Source organism: Rhea pennata, chromosome Z, assembly GCF_028389875.1.
Source record: "Rhea pennata isolate bPtePen1 chromosome Z, bPtePen1.pri, whole genome shotgun sequence".
Taxonomy (NCBI): domain Eukaryota; kingdom Metazoa; phylum Chordata; class Aves; order Rheiformes; family Rheidae; genus Rhea; species Rhea pennata.
This window is the reverse complement of record NC_084702.1, coordinates 68,193,400-68,213,342: the sequence shown is the minus strand read 5'-3', so window position 1 is coordinate 68,213,342 and position 19,943 is coordinate 68,193,400. Positions and strand designations below refer to the sequence as shown.

General features: G+C 37.9%; 2 protein-coding genes across 5 annotated transcripts in view; one reads left to right on the top strand and one right to left on the bottom strand.

The window, feature by feature from the left end:
• Positions 1–18,798, bottom strand: part of NUP155 (nucleoporin 155) — a 34,403-nt gene extending 15,605 nt beyond the window's left edge. The window contains exons 1-16 of one of the 3 annotated variants that reach the window (XM_062599164.1): positions 18,648–18,798; positions 17,022–17,159; positions 16,596–16,692; positions 15,369–15,439; positions 14,683–14,775; positions 13,743–13,909; positions 12,107–12,212; positions 11,420–11,493; positions 11,014–11,105; positions 10,758–10,855; positions 10,114–10,266; positions 7,938–8,038; positions 6,458–6,628; positions 5,171–5,281; positions 4,165–4,259; positions 1,671–1,759 (exon numbers count right to left, since the gene is read on the bottom strand). In XM_062599164.1, the coding sequence (XP_062455148.1) occupies positions 1,671–1,759; positions 4,165–4,259; positions 5,171–5,281; positions 6,458–6,628; positions 7,938–8,038; positions 10,114–10,266; positions 10,758–10,855; positions 11,014–11,105; positions 11,420–11,493; positions 12,107–12,212; positions 13,743–13,909; positions 14,683–14,775; positions 15,369–15,439; positions 16,596–16,692; positions 17,022–17,159; positions 18,648–18,783 (1,792 nt within the window). In that variant the 5' untranslated portion in view covers positions 18,784–18,798. Of the gene's footprint in view, positions 1–1,670; positions 1,760–4,164; positions 4,260–5,170; positions 5,282–6,457; positions 6,629–7,937; positions 8,039–10,113; positions 10,267–10,757; positions 10,856–11,013; positions 11,106–11,419; positions 11,494–12,106; positions 12,213–13,742; positions 13,910–14,682; positions 14,776–15,368; positions 15,440–16,595; positions 16,701–17,021; positions 17,160–18,633 lie in introns of those variants that run through there. The other 2 variants (XM_062599165.1, XM_062599166.1) reach the window with 2 other exon arrangements.
• A 944-nt stretch (positions 18,799–19,742) lies between these two features.
• WDR70 (WD repeat domain 70) overlaps positions 19,743–19,943 on the top strand; it is a 141,106-nt gene continuing 140,905 nt past the window's right edge. For both annotated transcript variants that reach the window (XM_062599421.1, XM_062599420.1), the window contains exons 1-2: positions 19,743–19,782; positions 19,877–19,939. In XM_062599421.1, the coding sequence (XP_062455405.1) occupies positions 19,758–19,782; positions 19,877–19,939 (88 nt within the window). In that variant the 5' untranslated portion in view covers positions 19,743–19,757. The remainder of the gene's footprint in view (positions 19,783–19,876; positions 19,940–19,943) is intronic.

Sequence of the window (19,943 nt, the reverse complement as noted above, 5' to 3'; positions counted from 1 at the left end):
ATTATCCTTGTGCCAAGCAAAGCACAGCCTGGCAGAAAAGCAGCATGCAAATGCATGGTTAGACTTCAACAGTAAATACATATGAGCGGACTAAGTTCAAGGTGCCTGGCCTTACAATGCTAATGTTATTGTAATGTAACTTCACATGCAAAGTTTCAAGGTGTTTTAAACAAATTCTAAACATTCTATCAGATAGCACCATTCTGACCCACCACACGGGTCATCCAAAGTATCAGAACCTTAATTCCACATGACAGTTCTCTACCCTTTGAGCAAAAGGAGTAAGCAGCTGCAGAACGGTGCCATCTTCTACACGGACCTGTCACTGAAGCAGAATGGAAACATGCACTTTGATACTTGGTTTCAAAGATGCATACATAATACCAAAGGAAATTAGGGGAAAATACTTTTACTTCTAAAAGGAGTCAACTCTAGTGATTACAGACCTTTCTATCATTTCCCCCACATCTTTCACTCTCATTCTGCTCCTGACACCTGTTATGTCCACAGCTGCTCTCCTCCCTGCCTCCTGCTTAGGTTCACACTCTGATGCCTTGCCTCAGCTCCTGCTCACATTGCTATTACCCCATACGATAAGGCTTGGCAAGTGAAGCCACTGATGCATCAAAAATAGCTACTCTTCTTAGTGCTTTTAACATTAGTTAAGATTTCCTAAAAAGAGAGGCAACTGCTTTTTTTCCAAGACGTCATCCTAGTTCAGTTCTCTAATATGAATTTGGATGTACATTAGAAACAGTATGGAAAAAAGAATATCTTTGCATTCAAGGCAACTAAGTTTTCAACCAAGACTTATGTAAAGTTTAATGCTACATGCCAATTAAATGTAAAGAATCTTGGCAATTACCTAAATAATCCTTGATTAAAAAAAAAAACAAAAAACAAACAAACAAAAAAAAAACCCAACCAAACAAAAAAACCCAGTAATTTAATCAGGGTTCCAAATTCACCATTATGAATATCTTTTTAAAAACTGGTAAGATGTATAATGAAATGAGTGATACACGTTAAGGGACAACTTCCTGAAGCAACTGTAGAAGCCTGTATAAAATCTAAGTGTATCTGGAATATATGGAAAGGCCTCCACTTTAATCACAAGATTCTGAGGAGAAAGACTAGGTATTGTTCTAGTTTTTATGTAGCACTGAAGACTAGAGTTGAAAACGTGTGTTAGAGCTATGGCTTTTAAAGGGAGAAACGATTAAACACCAAACATTTCATTCATTTCTTGATCCAAATTCCTCTTTTTCTCAAATGAGAAATATCTGCAGAGGTATGACAATGACATTGTAAGAACTTATTTTGCTAACAGCCACACAACAAACAACTAATCTTCATAAAGTAAGAATTATAGTATTGATAAATTGTTCTCTCACTGAAGTGCCTCTGGCAGCAAGAAGTGGTTACCTTCTTCACATAATCTAAACAGATTATCTGCAACATCAAACATATTTTGAGATCATCACTCTCACTAAATCCAAAATCACCTAGTAGAAATAGAAAACTTCTGTAATTAGTAAGCCAGTGACTGAAGAAAGACCCCAAAATGGACCATTTCAAACAAAAGGACCACTGGTACTTATGAGGAGTCAATATACAATACATTTAAGGAAAAATAAAACACTAGAGCCCCTGAAATTCTTGATACTCACCAGCAGGAACAGGAGAACCCAGAATAGGTCCTACATTGCTTGGAGGAGGCAGAGCTGATGGAAATCTCATTTGTGCCTCTCCACCATACCTAAAGTTCACACACAAAAACCAAAAATTCTTCATACTTCATACACAGCCCATTTAATTTTTATGTCTTAGGGAACTAATTGCAACTCTGTGGTTCTTTGGAATGGAAAAAAAAAGCCAACATAACTTCTCAGAAATACTTATTTGTGACTGCTTGGTATTCATTTTAGCACAAGACAGAAAACAAATGGAATACATGTTAAATATAAAGCATTAACATATGCAATTTAAAAGGTAAGTTAGATAAACAGCTTGTTGAAATGACTTATCAAACTAGTCTCTTTCTTTATAGATATTTTATATTCTGTGATGATATGTTCAGACTTTAAGAAGAGATTTTCCAAAATTATGCTTATATTTTAGTTTCTTTTCAAGGTTTTTCTTTACAGAAACCTAGGGAGAAGTAAACACCTGAGATGAGTCAAGCTTATCCTTCCATAGACCACAAGTACTTTTTAACCATCTCTCTCCTACTAGCTCCTACACACAAGCTAGTAATCTTCGTTACATCTCCATTTGCTAACATCCATTTCTCCAGAGTTATCACTCATGTTTTCTCCCAAATGGCCTCATTTAATGAGTTTAACAATGAGCAAGTATTCACAACTTACAGAGGAGAGTTGCCTTGACCTAACACCTAAATAAGTTTGGAAAAAAAAACAGGCAAACATAACCCTCAGTAGTTCTAGCCCAAACGTATAGTCAGAGTTGTGTATTTATCCTCACTCACAACAGCTGTATTTTACAAAACACCTCTTTTTTCTTCAGGCTATATCCACTGTTAGGTGAGCCAACAAAGTCTCACAATATACCAACTTGTTTAAGACGGCTAATAAAAATACTCTACATATCTGTTCCATATGAAAGGCAGTACCTAAGATATATGGATGACAAACATACCCTCCAAAATTCCTCACTGAATTTGTGTGTGTGTGAATTTGGGGGGCAGCAGGGGGAGAAACCAGTAGCTGTGACCAAGAGCCATCAGACCCTGAACACTAAGCCTGTATGAATATAAAAAATGCTTGGAACAATGGTGAACCCCATAAATAACAACAATATATACCCTCCCCCACACAATAAATATGAACCCTACACACTCTATATATAAAAACACACCTAACTCCACAAAATCAACCATCATCAAAACATACAGAAAAGAACATAGCACGTAACACAAGGCCCTCAAACTACTGTATTTTCCTCAAGCAAGCGTTTGTGATAGCTTCTTTCGGTCTAAGAGAGCTATTACTCAACAAGTCCAGTCTTCAATCAGCCTTAGAACTTTATTAAATTAACTATCAGAAGGAAACACCGACAAACTGATCAGCATGAAATGAAATCAGATTATAGATAAGCAACCTGGAGTATCATCTTGCCAACACATCTCTATAGCCACAGCAACGAGCAATTCTAAAACAGAAGTATTCAAATTCCAGGATCCTCCATGTATGTTTCACAGGATGTAATATACTTTAGGAAGTGATCAAATACTTTCACTGATTTCATGCATTGGTAAAAGAAAAAATAACTATAGTAAAACTCATACAGAGATTCAGAACTCACAAAGGACAAAAATACTCAGCTACGGCTGGGAGATCATTTACCACAAAACAACCAGCTCTGACCATTCCCGTGTTGATTTTCAAGGAAACCAATAAAACACCTTGAAAAGAATATCTTAAAAATAAAAATTCTTAATTTTACTGCATAACAACTACCAGGATGCAACAGAGATGATGACAATATGGCACGTAGAACTTATCTTGCCCTCACTTATTTCACAAATTATAAACCAATTGCCTCTTTTTCAATACAATCCGAGCATGCTCCTTGACCTGCTAAGATTGGCTACTGGCTGCTGCTATTAACTATATTACCTTTCAGATTATCTGTTAAACTGAGTATTTGTTCTTGTGTTGCATTTAGCCCTAAACATTTCTGCTTTTACTTCCAATCCAAATAATGACTTGAGGATCCAAAAATTTGTTTTCTTTTTCCAAATAGAAAGTTAGAAAAAGTTGGTCTAATTAAAGATATTAACTCTGCCTTCATTCTCTGCTTCAATGAACTGGGATATAGTGATGTATAGATACAGACAAGTGAACTTAAAGCATATATATATATATATATATATTCTACATTTAGAATAAAGTTCCTCTGCACATGGAATACAAGCATCCACCAAGGTAATTAAACAGAAGTCATTACTACAGGTAGCTTCCTGTGAAAACAAGCCCTAACTAGCACAAAAGCATATTCCACCAAGTTTAGTAGTTTCTGTTCATTTTAAAACAACACTTATTCAGGCGAGTTAAACAGCCTGTGCAATTCCTTAGTGGCCATGGTGACCCTAAGATTTTAAGCTTAGTTTTCAGAACAACCTATAGATTAATTGAAACTTACCTGAAGAATGCGCGGGTAGCCCAGGCAGATACCTCTCTATCACAAGCAGCATTAGAACAGGCTAAGATAAGGCAAGTGGCACAGGCTTGGTCCTCCTAGAGAATATTATACTATTAGCATGGCAGCTTGTATCAAGTTGTTAAGAAATGTGAACAGGTTATACACACCTATAACTAAACTCATAACTGAGTACTTTTGCATCATTTTATTTAGATGGCAAGGAGATCAGGTCTTCCCAATGAAAGAGACAAAGTCAATCATAGTAAAACATCCCACTGTAGCAGGTAAAGCAGTGCAGGAAAACTTTTGATACATGATGTTTTTGCAAACTGAATAGGATTACTGGTAGAAAACAATCTCTATCACCTAATTTTGACTAAAATGTATGAAATTTCTATGGAAACATAATTTAAGACTGTTTGAATAATAATAAAAAAAATCTAAACAAGTATTTGTTTGCATGCTCTAAAGGCATGTTAAAATAGCACTTAATATGTCCTATCAAAGCACAAGACAATAGATTATAGAGAACTTTCACTACATGTACAAGTCAGTACTAGTCAAATTAGAGTTGCAATCCATGATAGATACAGCTTCCTTCCTGCTTGTTAAATAAAAAAAAGGACTGACTCTACACATTTGTACTGGCCTTTAAAAGTCTTTTGCAGTTGCAGAAATTTAACTTTTCAGAAAACTTTATCCTAAGAACAGCATTACACTTCTTTGTACAAGAAATGAAAGAATTTCAAGAAAAATGATATTACACTTTCATTTTTAGATATCATAAAATGAGGAATAATTTCTCATTACATAAATCTTGCGTTATGCAGACTGTGCAGGAGTAAAGGCTAATACCTGAGTTGATAAATAAAATGGCAATACACATTTGTAGCTTCTTTTAAAAAAGAAAAAAGTCACTCATGCTAAAGAAAGTGATTAGGTTTCCTATAAGGCCACACAATTACTATAGATCTTCTGATTTTCATGACAACTCAAAAATTCTCACCTGGTGCAACTTGAAAAATCTTTCAATTTCTTCTCCATCTCCACCTATACTGCTAACAAGAAGATGCCGCAGCTGATCGACTGGTCTGAGTTTATGAAACATGAAGCTCCCCTAAAAGTAATAAGTAAGTCTGTATTAAAGTAGCAATGTAATACAAAAAGCAATACAAAGTTTGAATAAAGTTGTCCTTATACTGACTATATCAACAACAACTACCCCACAGACCACAATGTTAATCTTTATCATTCTCAGAGTTTTAATTTGTTACAGTACTGAATCAAAACACAGTGGTGCCTAAAGCCCAGTTCCCATTCACATAGCGAAAATTCTCTAACAAGTCCAGGAAAGATAGGAAAAATACTGCCATGGCTAAATGGTCTCTAGAAGTTGAGATCACAGCCTAAAGTGAAGTATACAATAAAAATGCAACTTAAAGCCTTTCTCTTTGTATACCTGCTATACACCTCTCATAAATCTTCAAAAATGACTGGAAAAATCTGCTTCAAGAATTTAGGACCAGGTTCATGGTAAGATTATCAGCACTCAATCATCTTAATGCATCTTGCCTCATAACTGTCTTAACACAAAACAGCTGCCATCAAACAAATGCATACGGATGCCAGGGTTACGTGTCTGCTCAATGTTTTGTAGTTTACAAATAACATCGCTACAAAATCAGCCTTACACAAATAAGCCCCATAATTACACAAGCCTAGAGGTACTGTTTTAAGACACTAATGACTTAAGTATTATAAATTATTTAGTGGCTAAGACAGTAACTGCCCTAAAGTATTGCTAAACATAACTTACCCACTCCTCCTTTTAAATTAATTTCATTTTTTTTTTTTTTAAACACATACCCCTTTCAAAAAATCTTTTCTGAGATCCTTTCAGGACAAAGAAGAAATTCTTTGTTCAAATTTCAACTGTCAACAATAAATATTTGTTCAAGCCCTGTTTTCTGGGTAATCTGTATCTGTTTGAATTTCACCTAATCATGAGTATAAACAAGGTTAAAAAAAGTCTCAGATGATCCATTTAAACAAAAGTCTCTTAAGGCCAACAGAAAGGAATCAATGCACTGCACAAGAGAAGCTGGCCCAATGGCTTTGAATAGATTTGCAACCAATAAAGTTGTTTTCATCAGTCTTCTCCCTTATTCATTTTTATATTCAAAATATAATCACAAAAATTTATCCATAATGAATAAACATTTAAAGGTCTGAATCAGTCTTCAGGTTTTATATTTACTCTTCTGATTTCCCGTTAAAAACCAAAAATACTCACCTGGGCTGAAAGCAGAACAAATTTCTTAGGTGGCAGCATGTGCTGTTGCACAACAACAGGGGAATCAGTTATGGGAATAATATCTTTATTTAGTGGTGTTATAATCTTCTGAATTTTAAATTCATCAATAGCAGAAAGAGCCCAGGAATGCCCATCAACACGAGTAGTCATCTGAACAAGAGAGATATCATCCAAAGTTTGATAACAGACATAGTAAAATATCACCTTGAACAAAATCTAATTAAACCTTAAAATTATACTGGATGAAACTATTCTTGAGACAAGAAATCTCAAAGAAAATAAGTAAGTCCTCATATTGTCTAGCAGAAGATTACCAACATATTTGCAGCTATATACATGCTGCTTCTGGGTAGCAAGGACTGAGTTTTATATCTCAGTGTAAAACAACTTGCAAGGTAGGATCTTTCAGTGCTGCCAGAATACAAACAGCAACAATCTGCCAACCACATTAGAACCAAGTCTCATCAATTTAATTAATTTATTTTTTTTAAAGGAACCACAAAAAGCTGCAACTGAACCATGGGAGTTTAGACAACTTTCATAGCTGGCAGCAGTGCTCTAAATATAATTCAAGACAAGACATATGGTACTGAGGATGTTCCTGAAAACTGTGTACACTAACAAAAAGTAACTGTTCAAAAATTGGTTTCATTTTTTTGGGGAAACCTAGCTATCAGTTACTGCTAAATGCCTTAGAAAAAACTGAGAAGTCAACACCTAGTACATGTGGAGAAGAGAGGCAGACTAATGATAAAGTGTCTTTATAACGCTCCTCCAAAGTCATTAATCTTGACAGGTCAGTCCTGTATACCAGTAGAAGCCTCCAGATGTGTTTCAGTGCTGAAATGCTCTCATTGAAATGATGCATAAAGCAAATAATTCCCTCCAAAACCCTCCTATAAACCAACTTAAGAAAGAAGCATAAAAAAATGGGTGAAGTAATGGAGGGACTGATCATGTCTGATAGTTAACAAAGACATGACATATTTGTTGAACTAAACAAACCCAAAGTTTCTAACACACAGATATTGACTAATCTTCCTTGCCAAATTTCATTCCTGTCAAATAACACACTTTGTACTGGAAACTACATCTTCCAGTGCTTGAACAGCATGCTATAGACAACAACGTGATAAATATGAGACAGTATTTTCAAATATGTTAACTACTATTTCTTAGAAGATAAGGCATTTCTTTTGATTCATACATTTCATCAAGACAGAAAATACGGCTGAACTGACAATTCCTGCAGATAGTTTCTATTCACTGAACAAAAACATCTACTAAATTAATTTTAAAATATATGTATAGGTAGCTTTGTAAGTGTATCCAAATAACTTATCATGGGAGTTTTCCTGCAACCTATCCAATTCTTGCAGATACTACTATTTGAATACGCATGTTATCAGGAAAAAAAAATCTATATTCCATCAAAATCATAGGAATGTTTATTTAGTACCTGTGTTTCCATCATTGGCTTCTGGAAAGGGAAAGAATCATGATTGATACACCACAGGATGTCATTATCCTCATTTTCTGAAGCAGCCATCAGCAGGACCCCTAGTAAGAATGGTGATTTCAATAGTTTGCACTAGAGCAATAATCACACATTAAATACAAATTCATCAGAATTCATCAGCCCCATACTTAATAAAAATCAATCTCTAAGTCCTAATCATACATTGAACAGCATTTAATATCTCTTGGGCTTTTATGTCATTCAGGTGTCGGGTACCAACACCATGTTGGTATTTAAAGGAAACAAACAAAAACGAGGCTAAAATAGGTACAATACTCTTCATAAAAATGGTATGTTTAAACAGATCTTGGAAGAAAAATCTTCTGGAGATACCCTTGCTCATAAAATCATTATGTTAAAAATCTAAAATAATTATTGCTTTTAGCATTGCCATTACTCTCTTTCTAACAAAGGCTCAGGAACTCACTGCTAAAAGCAATACAAAGAACCTCTGATATACTTGAAGGACAAATGTTAGATTCCTAGACCAATACAATACCAATGTCCATAACTAAGAGACTGCCTGGAACCAAAACGCATTATATTCTGCATATACATACAAATGCACAAAAATTTTATTAGAATTCTCCTTCTGATCATCTGTGGTTACATCTTACATCACTGTTTTTTGTGATAAGCATTTCTCTTGTTATTTATTGAGGCTTACCAAAATCTGCAGTTCTTTAACTTCGTTCTCACATGGCACCTGACAGACAAAGGGCATTTAGATCATCTACTACCGACATACATATTATTTTGGGTGTTCAGCTGCTTGTTATATAAAGCTTTCCCCCCCCTAAATGGAAAAAGTAACAATAATCTTATTTTCATGGTATTTCCAGTCTTGTCATGTGCCAAGTGAGTGCAGTTACACTACACTAAGTTAAAAAGTGCCATACACCATTCCTGAACTAGAAGTTGATCGTTGCTTTTGTTAATTTGTTAAAATGATTCTTGGTATAGTTCTGCGTCAGCTATTACTCTCACAGTTTTTCCACATAAAATGAGAATTATCATGGTCTAGAGGCTATTCTTAATGGGGTATCTATAAGCAGCCATCCTATTCTCTCATTCATTAGACCCTGACCTTGCATCTAGCAATGGTCCAGGGGTATATGATGTACTAATACTGATGTGGTCTTAGTGTACCTAATATTTCATGCAGGAACTACAAGGACTGATTAATCCTTTTGTTACCTTTTTAACTTGCAATTCACAAAGCAAGTTACCATGGGGAATAACGAATAAGGTCTAGTCATGCAAACTGTTTCAGAGAGACAAAACAAACAAACAAACAAACAAACAAACAAACAAACAAACACACAACTCTCTAGACTTAGCTAGAAGATACCAAGACTGTAATGACGCTTTTTGTTTCTCTGTTTCGATTTTTGTATGTAGTTTTCATCAGTGCCCTCGCATCTCCCCCAACAGTCAGTCTGTCATCAGTCAGACAAAATATCAAAGATGATTTTTGAAGAGACTTGCAGTCTTTTTTGGTTATATGGGGATCATGAACTGTAAGAACTCTTAGACTGCTTGCAGACATTTATTTTAAATGTTATCCACAAAGGCAACTAAATGACTGAAAAGGTCAGCAACACAGAGATGATTTCCTCCCATTTCTACATCATTTCCTAAAATTCAGCCTAGAGTCAGAAGTGTCTAGAAGCTGAAACCAGCTGGAAGCTGCGTGGTGATCTAATTTAAATCATAATTAAACGAGTCAAAAAATAAACGACTCAGTACAGTTGCTAAACTCAGAAAAAAAGGACAGGCACTAAATAGTTAAGAAGCCTCTTTCTATCCCTTGCTTTGAAGAATTATCACATGTGAATAGAGAAATGTGGGTAAATTGCACCACGTTATTTTATCCAGAAATTACTAATTACATGAAAAAAGGCAATTAACACATGCGCAGAGTTCTTAGCTCAAATATTGAGCCTTGCAGAAGCACTGAATTCTGAAAAATATGGCAACCTGCCATTTTCAAGAACTAACACACAGAAATTATGCTTAGCTCTTGGTATTTCCATTGCTTCAAGCTCCCAGATGAAAAAAACGACAACAGTGGTTGTCGCAGAAAATCTCACCTCGGCTGCATGTCACTGCTTACCTTTGCTATAAAGAGCTCTGTGAACCTTTGCGGGTTTCTCCACATTAGAAGAAGCCGAAAATCCAGGAGGCAAACGGACATGAACCAATGTTAACATTGAGGGACGAGCTGTTGGATGCTTAAATTGTGAAGTACTAAAATACAGTCGGACACCTAAACAAAAGAAAAAAGATGACCAATTTCATGCAATATAATGTAGTTGTGATTATTAGCAGGAACACCAGCACTTTGGACAGAAAGCTGGTTTCAGACTTGTAACAGATTCTGTACACTGCCACATTTCTTGCTAGAAAGCCAGGCAGCTAAAATGGTTTTAATCTAGCTCTGCCACTAATTTCCTAAAGAACTTGTGTTCACGCCACTTTCTTCTGGTTTTCTTATCATTAAATATGGATCATAATTTGTGTGACCAGGGTTGGACTAGATGATCTCTAGAGGTCCCTTCCAACCTTACTGATTCTATGATTCTACGGTCATATTCAAATCAAACATTAAAACAGTTTGAATATATAAAACAATATATCAGAATGAAATAACATTTTCAAAACTTTCATTCTGTAAAAAGGAAAACTTCTGTCAATTTTGCTAAACGACAGATGCTATTTATCAGTTAAAAAGGGGCTTAATTAATATTGCTTTCTTACCCGCATGCGTGATTGCCAACAGTTGACAGTCTACGGACTCAGAATTCTCAATCACGGCTATTTGAACAATAGGCTTAAATACAGAACGATCTATTGTTCTAAAATCAGAAAAAAAGAGTTTTTCAAAGAAAAAAAATGGTATTTTTACATAATTGATGCTGTATGAAAATCCAAAGAAACAAGCAAACAACATTCTTTAAAAATATAGTGAGACTAATGGCCTTAAAGGAAGCCTCTCATTGCAGTTGTCATATACCTGGCAATGTTCCCAGCAGCAGAAACTACAGCATTTTGTGAAAGAGAAGTAACCCTAGTCATTCCTTGACCATCTTGTCCCAAATCGTAAACCTGCAATTTAATAGTAGTGCTTAGTGTTTTGCAATTTAATTAATTCATGTAGCCTCACCATGCAGCAATTCAAACTTTTTAACATTATTGCATTCTCATATTTCCATACAATTAAGAGGAAGATCAAAATGCTACTCTTTCCAAAAAAAGTATTTTAGGTCTTGGACATACACTTTGTTAAAGAAAGATAAACTGGAATAACATCCTGACAGATCTATAAAGAACTATCAGGTAATGAGATTCTTTATCAGATAATTTATCAATCACATACACATTAGTAACACAGCAAAGGAACATTAGTGTGAGTCACATACTTGTAGCACTCCTTTTTCTGAGCGTGTGTATAAGATATTTCGAGAGTTGTCAACGGCAATTTGAACTACAGGATCTGGGAAGGACAAAAGAAAAGGGAGAAGAAAATCAACACTGGATTTGGTGAAGAAATGTTTAGGATAGAATACCCTTAAAACAATCCAATGCAAGTTAACAAAAACTGCAGTTTGGCTGAATCACTTAGAAGAATCTTCAAGATTTCTACCAGAAAGTGATTTAAACAGTAAACAATTTCAAACAATTATTAATAAATTTAAAGATAAGCATTATTTAATCCATCCCTGAACAAAAAAAAAAAAAAAAGTATAATCATTTCAAGTTAAATTTTCACTAAACAGTGGAATAAGATAAAATTATGTTTAAAATTTGTTTGTCCGTTGCAATGATCCCATTATGAACATATTGATTTTGTACTACAGAATAAGAATTTGTGTCACCTACAGAATAGGAATTTTCAGTCACAAATATCAAAACTTCTAGGCTTTGCTATCTATATGCTGACCTGGGCATACAAACAAGTGACAAGTTCAGAATCACCAGCCACCACAACTTCCACTGATTATAACTAAATGCACACAATGAGGATCAAGTATTCAGTCTTACTACTTAGTTGTATAATTTAAAAGTTTACATTAAATTATTGGGAATAATCAACGATTAATACTTACCATCCTCTGAGAACGTGAACTGTAGCAATGAAGGAATAAGGAAAGAGAGGGTGCCCTTTGAATGATTGATTTTTCTACATCGCTGGCTAAACCAGCCTGCCTCAGCCTACAATTTAAAACAGATGCAGCGTTAAAGAAAGGAAAAAAAAAAAAAAAAAAGAGAGAGAGGTTAAAAAAGAACCAGTAATTCTACTAAAAAAATTGGCTGCTACCAGAAAAAGTAAAAAATAAGCAAAAATCTAATTACATACCATTGATTTCAGTCAAAAAGAATATATTTTTCATTTGAAAGTTGTGGCTGATTATTAAAAGCAAAATTTTACACAAAAAAGGCTGGAAGATATCAAATAAAACTGCCGAAGGAGGTAATCCTTTATTTTATAAAATTAACAGCAATTCTTATGAGAATCCCTACAGAAATCCTCTTACAGAAACATTTGCAAACTAACTAAACTGCTTGCAATTAAACTAAAGCCAAAGCAAATCTAACAAAAAAAATCACTTACATCAGATTTATGAATGATTTTTAGTATCTTAATAGAAATATAGTTTTCACTTATTTTCCATCAACTGTCTGTATACAATTACCTGTGATTCAAATAAATCTGCCTATACGTTCATCTCATAATAAGCTCCTACATAATGCTAAGGTATGAGACAGTTTTTCTTGGCTTTGTTTAGTGTGATCAATTCCACCACCATTTTTGACAAAAAAATCCACCCATGAACACTAGAGTAACTCAAACTGTTATACTTAAAATAAGTTCCATTCTCTCTTTGAAAACACTGCACAGAACATCTCATTATGCAGATCAATATGGAACAATAATGTGGATTTTCAACTGTTGTTGCACTGACATATGGAACTTAACACTGAGCTTCAAAATAAGATTTTCAAAGCTATAATGTGAATGCAAACACTACAAACTTCAGTTAAAAAAGCTCCAGATATTCAAGATAATGAAATGCCTCTGAACATTTAAGCCAATACTCTTCTGGCCTTTACTTTTTTTTTTTTTTTTATGATCTGATGTCCTTCCTTCAAACTAAGATTAAAACCAGGTATGGGCATGGGTATCCTCTCTTGGGACCTAGAAAAATAGGGCACATCTAAAGCAAAGCTCTTGTGTGCTGACAATGAAAAGTAAAAGAAAAAAAAAAAACATTAAAGATAAAAGTTTAATTTAACTCTCTCTTAAGGAGAGCTCAAATCTTCAAACTCATTCAATGAGCTAAAATTAAATACTGAGAGCACAATAAACCTTCTCTAATCAGCTACTAGGTTATCTGCTTCCAGTGTCCAGAACAGTTAATGAAGGGGCAAAGCAATTTAGAAGATTGAGGTATGACAACTGAAAGCAACAGTACTCCTAGTAACTGCCATTAAAAAAAAAAAAAAAAAAAAAAAAAAAAAAAAAAAGCTTTACCAAAGCTACATTGCTGTTTCTTCAATCAGCTATTTACAGACCTCTTGGAAGAAAATATGCCTGTGATGAGAAGTCAGAATTTGTGTAAACAAGTCACACACTAGAATTATGAAAGAAAGGAGATGACAAGATTGACATCAATTTTAGGACTCTTAGTACTTTCATTCCACAACCATGAAAAAATGCCTGTGCATAAAACCTATCATCACCTGGTAAGCTACTTCATATAAACAGCCATCCTTTCCAGCCAGAAAGATACGCCCGTTATCAGTGGATGTTATTGCCAGCATGCAAGTATTATCCGTAGGGAGTGAATAGAGAGGGTCTGGCAGCAGCTGCATTCCACCAGACATACTGTCATTGAGGGCTCCAGAACCTTAAGTGAACCAAGAAAAAAAAAATTTAGTTTTTCACTTGTTCTTATACACACTATAGGTATTTCAGAAAATGTTACAGCAAATTTCAGAATTACCAAATATATTTTGTAATAGCTTTCCTTCCAAGTGAACTGTAGAATAACTAATCTTTTGTTTTTAAAAAATCATAGTAAATTCTCTAAGTTCCCAAGAAAGGAAGCAAAATCTGTTTTTCCATATATTTTCTAGCATTTGTTACCTCCTCTAAATACCAACAAATCTAAAATAAGAGTTCTACACACACACACACACACACACACACACACACACACACACACACCACATGTATATATTTTTCTCTATTTCCCTACTACATACAAGGTTGAAAAAAGTTGGTATTGGATTCTCAATTTCTGTGGTTGTAATACAAATGCAAATCAGCTTAATGAACTCCATTCAGCGTCTGATACTAAGATTCACACCTATCTTTTCCTTCCCTTTCTAATATACTTTTTAATTAACAGGACTATCTGTTTCAAAAATCTGTTTTATATCAAACAGTGAACAATACAGTTTAACGCTCCTCTGACAGTCCCAGGATCAGTATTTGTTACCCCGTAAGAAGGGAATTCCTTCACTCTGACTGTAAAAAGTTTTATAATCTACTAAGGGAAACAGCACGTGATCTTGCTTTTTTAAGAATACTAACAAATGTTTACCTGTTAATGCATTATAAAGAATACCAACCTAATAGCTTTAATTTACTTAAGAAAAGGGAAAAAAGAGGTATTACCTGTTTGTATGTTAGCACAGCTGAGCCCTAAAATCACAATATCCACTGTGGTAGCCAGAACAAGTAAGTGTCGTACATGAGGCTGGAAAATGCCTGAAGTGGGGGAAAAAAAATAAATCTTGTTTGCAGTCAACCTTGCAGACTCGCAATGAATGTATCCACTGTAGTCACTGGATAAAAGTATCTGCTAGTTAGAGGGAATAGTCATATTTAAGACCAAATAATCTGTGAAACTCTAGAGTTAGAAAACAACCAGCAGCTAAGCTTCCAATTCATGAAATAACAGAATCTTAAAAATAATGTTTTTCTTATAAATGTACTTCTTTTATGTCCAACCCTATTGCCAATCAAACTCTGACTTCAATCTTTTGTAAGCAGTAGCCACCAAAAGAATTGGGAGGAAAAAAGCTAGAAATAAGGATCTCATGAAAGATCCCTTCAATGTGTAAATTTGTAAACAGCAGAAATATTAAAAGTACAACATGGTTTAGAAAAAAAAGTTAATCAGTGTAAATAATTGTTAAATTACACATTACTTTTGGATTGTAATCAATTTCATAATGGTTCTACAAATAAAACATAACCATGCATATAAATACACAGGCATTATTATGTATACATATACAAACACATATGAAGAATGTTTAGAAACGGCATAATTCTAGTCACTGTCATATATTTCTTACCTCCTTTAGGCTTCACAAGACCCACTGCAAGAATAGTTTCACTGAGGCCATCAAAATAAGCAAGGTCTCCCCTGCCAAAATACAAAAGCTGCATAAAAACCTCAAGAATTACATAATAACAAAGTCAGATTCTGTATATTTAAAAATTATTAATACTTCTAACAATTTTAAACCATCTACACATTTTGCTTAGATTGAAAGTAAGTCCAGCAAAATGAAACGACAGAAATTTCACAGCAAAACTATGCAGGCAAATATTTGAGCACATCAGAGCCTCTTACAGTTAAACTTCAAACCTGAAACCCAATTGTAATCTGTATTTTTGTTTGCTGTTAATTCATATAGTCCAGTCTGAATTACATAATGCAGCATAGGTAACGCTAATTAACATCAAGAATGAGGAAATTATATGGTATCTGTTTCATCAAAAATTCATAAAGTAAATTTTATGGAATAATTTTATCTATCATAAAAGATAAAAACCCCAAACTCTTTCTCCGGTACCATATCTTTAAGAGTATGAAGTTTTGTATTATTTGGTGGAATGTATTTAACTGAGACACAATGTAAACTTACAGAGAGGAACTGTGTGAAGCACAGTCTCAACTTTAAAACTAAGAAATAAAAGAATTATGTATAAAGCAATTCCTACTAAATTCTTACCATACAAGCATGTTAGAATTACAAAACTGTAAATCATAAACATCTCATTGTCATTGGAAAAGATTATGAAATTTTCATTTATCCTTCCTTAGTTAGGTGTGACAGCCTCAATCATGATATTTTTAAAGTAACTAGAAAATACAGCCAAAGCACCAATGACATATTATTTAGCATTGTAGAAATGACTGACCACTTTATAGCATTAGTGTACTTATTAGCTGAGTTAGGCAATTAGGATAAGATTTTTCTACCTTTTTCAGCGTAATTAAAGCCTTAGCAGAAATACACCAATAACTTCAGGACACTGAATAAGTCTAATTAAGCAAATGCATTTTCTTTTCTTCCATCTCTAGGTGATTTGGCAGAAGCATAGCTAAGTCCTTAAATACTTATTACTCAAGAACCTAAAACAACTTTCAAGAACCTTCAACCACCTAAAAGAAATCAAGATACCTTATACTGAAAAGCACACCTCTGTGCTACCAATAAACAATCTCCATAACTATAATCACTTAATTTAGATATAATATGAATTACACCACCAGGAATACATTGTGTACATACCCATCTTCATAGTTCCACATGAAAATGTCACTGTCAATGGTTAGCCAAGCTCTGCTGATTTCTGGAAATACTCCCATCATACAATTGCATTGCATATCTGAAGCACTGCAGATGTAAGGACTAAATGCACATAGGCTAGCAAACTCAAAATCTCTAAAATTGTGAAAATTTTAATATTATAGCAGTTCACAAACAAGGTACAATAAGCAAAGTTCCTCATATAGGAATCAATTCCAAAAGCAAGTCTACGCAAATGGACATTATTACCACTTGGAGCCTTTATAAAGGGAAGGCAAGCAAGATCAAGGCTCATCTGTTTTCATCTGAACAACAGTAATATCCGGGAAAAACAATTATGAAAGAACAAAAGTTCACTTTGAATATTATTACACATACAACCTAACACATGATTTTTCATCAGGATACGTCCAAACTGCTCCACTAGCTCAGGGGGAAGTGGGACTCTGCGGACTGGGCTGATCTCTGGAAGATTAGGTATTGACAGCAAACCTGGTCCTTGCAAAGGATAATCCATATCTGACATACCAGAAACTGTAGGACTACCTGCAAATAACAACAAGAACAAAATTAGACTTCCTATAAAGAAACAAAAATTTACAAAAATCCCCTCTCTTTCTTTACCCTTTTTTCCCCTAATCTGTGAAATCTAAACTACAGAATGCCTATTGCTCATTTTAATTTAGATGAATAATCCAGCCCTTCAGACTTCTCAAAAACATTGTCTTGATACTGTAAAGCCTTTAAACATACAAATACTGCTACTCACAAAGTATGCATGAACAAAGGCATATGTAGGATCAGGACCATAAATAGTTAATCTAACTCTCAAAACAGGAGCAAGTAGATTTGCAAACAGATGTATGAAAGTATCCTTACACAAAAAGCAATAAAGTGTTTTTTAAAAGCACGGGAGTTCACAATCTAGAATAACTGTATTTGTGACAAAAGTTATATGCAAAAAAAAAAAAAAAAAAAAAAAAAAAAAGACGAAGAAGCTGTCAAATCTGACACTATTTTACACATTAGCCTTGCAAACAGCTATTCAGACTCTGACACTATTTTACACATTAGCCTTGCAAACGGCTATTCAAACTACAGCTGACAAAACACAAGGTGAAAGAAGTCTCTTCTATTTTCTTTATACTTCAAAGTTCCCCAATGTTTTCTCCTGATAAAAAGAAAAATTCAGGATATAAATAAGAATACACTTCCAGAGAGACACTTAGTGGACACTAATGACGATCTTAAACGTTACTCTCCATAATGCTGCTAAGGTAGGTCACATCATATCTTATCATAACAGAAAATACTGCTAATATTTGATTGTATCCTGCCACCTGCTGGATACACACTGATTAGGTCACCTACAGCCATTGAGTGGGTCTTTATCTTGGCCAGATAATTAGCACCAACGAAGTAAGCAATGATGCCTCGATATTTCAAAGAGGACAAAACAAATGTCTGAGGAGAGCTATACATTGTATCATAACCACATGTGACATAGCGCTACAGACAAACAAAAGGCACTCAAAGAAGTTTAAGAGAGATTTTTTAGGCACCCTGTAATGTTCAGGGATGGTGCTGTGCACTTGGCAACACTAAGACCATCCTGCAAGAGACTTCTCAATAAACGAGATGGAAAACGAGTGCCATTTTCACTGCTTTCCGGAGGGAGATGGGGCTGCAGTCCCAGTCCTAAGCCTCTTCTTCTTGCAACCGTTCCCGCTACCATGCATAAAGCCCACGCTGCGACCTTCGCTGAAGCGCCAAAGCGTCCCCTACTGCCGCGCCAGACCCCGCCGGGGAACCGCCACACCGGGCCTCGTCGGGCTCAGCCCTGGGCCGTCCCTAAGGAGGCGGGGCCGGCTGCTGCTGCCCCGGGGCCTTGCCGGGCTGGGGAGCCGTGCCCGCCCAGGGCCCCACGCCTGGCCGGCAAGGCGGCGTCGGCCGCGCTGCAGGCCTGGCCCGCAGGAGGCCGCGGGAGGGCCGGGGCGGAGGCCGCGAGGCAGGCGGCTACCGAGGGCTCCTCACCGGGCGCCGGCACCGCCAGCAGCTCGGACAAGTCCGGGTAGCAGCGGTCATCCTGGATCTGTCGGTCGATGATGCGGCCCGCGATCTCCAGCGCCTCCTGCGCGGTGGGCGCCGCGGGGCTCATGGCCGCGGGCATGGCGGCGGCAGCGGCGGCGGCAACGCCAGGGCCGGCGGCGCCTCAGCGCGCGGCGAGAAGGCGCTCGCTGGCGAGCGGCCGCTGCGCGCCCCGCCAAATCCCGGCAGGCCCTGCGCGCGCGACGCACTTCCGCCTGCGCCCCGGGCGCTTCCGGCGAGGAGCAGGGCGCCGCGCGCGGGCGGGGCGCCTGCCGCCGGGAAGCGGGGCGGGCGGCGCGTCCCCGGGAGAGCGGCGCGAAGGGGCTGCTGTTCTCACGCGTGCTCGGCGGCCGAAGGCTGCCTGGGTGGTTACGGGCTGTTCGGTGGCCACTGCGGCTCTTGGAGCCCCGCGGCGCACACGCGGAGCCTGGGTAGTCTATACGGTGTATAGTCTGTACGGTGACTATATGGTATTTTGCCATAGGAGATTTAGGTTAAACCACGCGAGTACATGTGTCACTTGTGGCAGCGGAAGCCTGAAATGCTGAGCAGTCCCCCGCAACGGCCCACGCGTGGCCCCGTGAGGGCTGCGCCGAGCCGGCCTGGCCGCTGCCCCTCCAGGAGCCGGGCTGGCGCGCTGCCGCCACGGCCGCCCTGACGGGGCCGGGCCCTGCTGACGGCAGCGCGCCCGCTCGGGCTGGCGCCGGCGTGCCGGGCCGGCACGGGAGTGAAGCAGGCGCAGGCGCTGCGGGGAGCTCGGCTGTAACGCGTTAACCGGCATACCCCGAGCGCAGTAACTCTCCGTGGCTGCACGGACGCCGCTCCCGTCCGCAAAGGCTTCGTGCAGCAGCCGCACGCCTGCCCCGCGAAAGGGAAACCTCAGCCCGGCGCCCGAGGGGCGAAGCCGCGCAGCGGCAGCCGCCGCCGGGCCGGGAGGGCGGCGCCGGCGCCGCGCGGCTCCTCCCGCCGCGCTGCCCCTCCCGCTGCGCCGACCGCGCTTCCTGCCGGCGCCGGGGCCGGAGCCTGTTGTGGTTCCGGGGCGGCGGCGGCGGCGGCATGGAGGCGCCGGGAGCGGCGGGCGGTGAGCGGCCGGGCGGGGCCGGGCCGGGGTGCTGCCGCCGCCGCCCTCGCTCGCCCTCCGCTCTGACCCCCGCCTGGTTTGTGTCCCCCTACAGACGCTGCTGCGCTGGCGGGGCCCGACCCGGAGCTGGCGGCCACCATGGGCTTCTCGGGCTTCGGTGC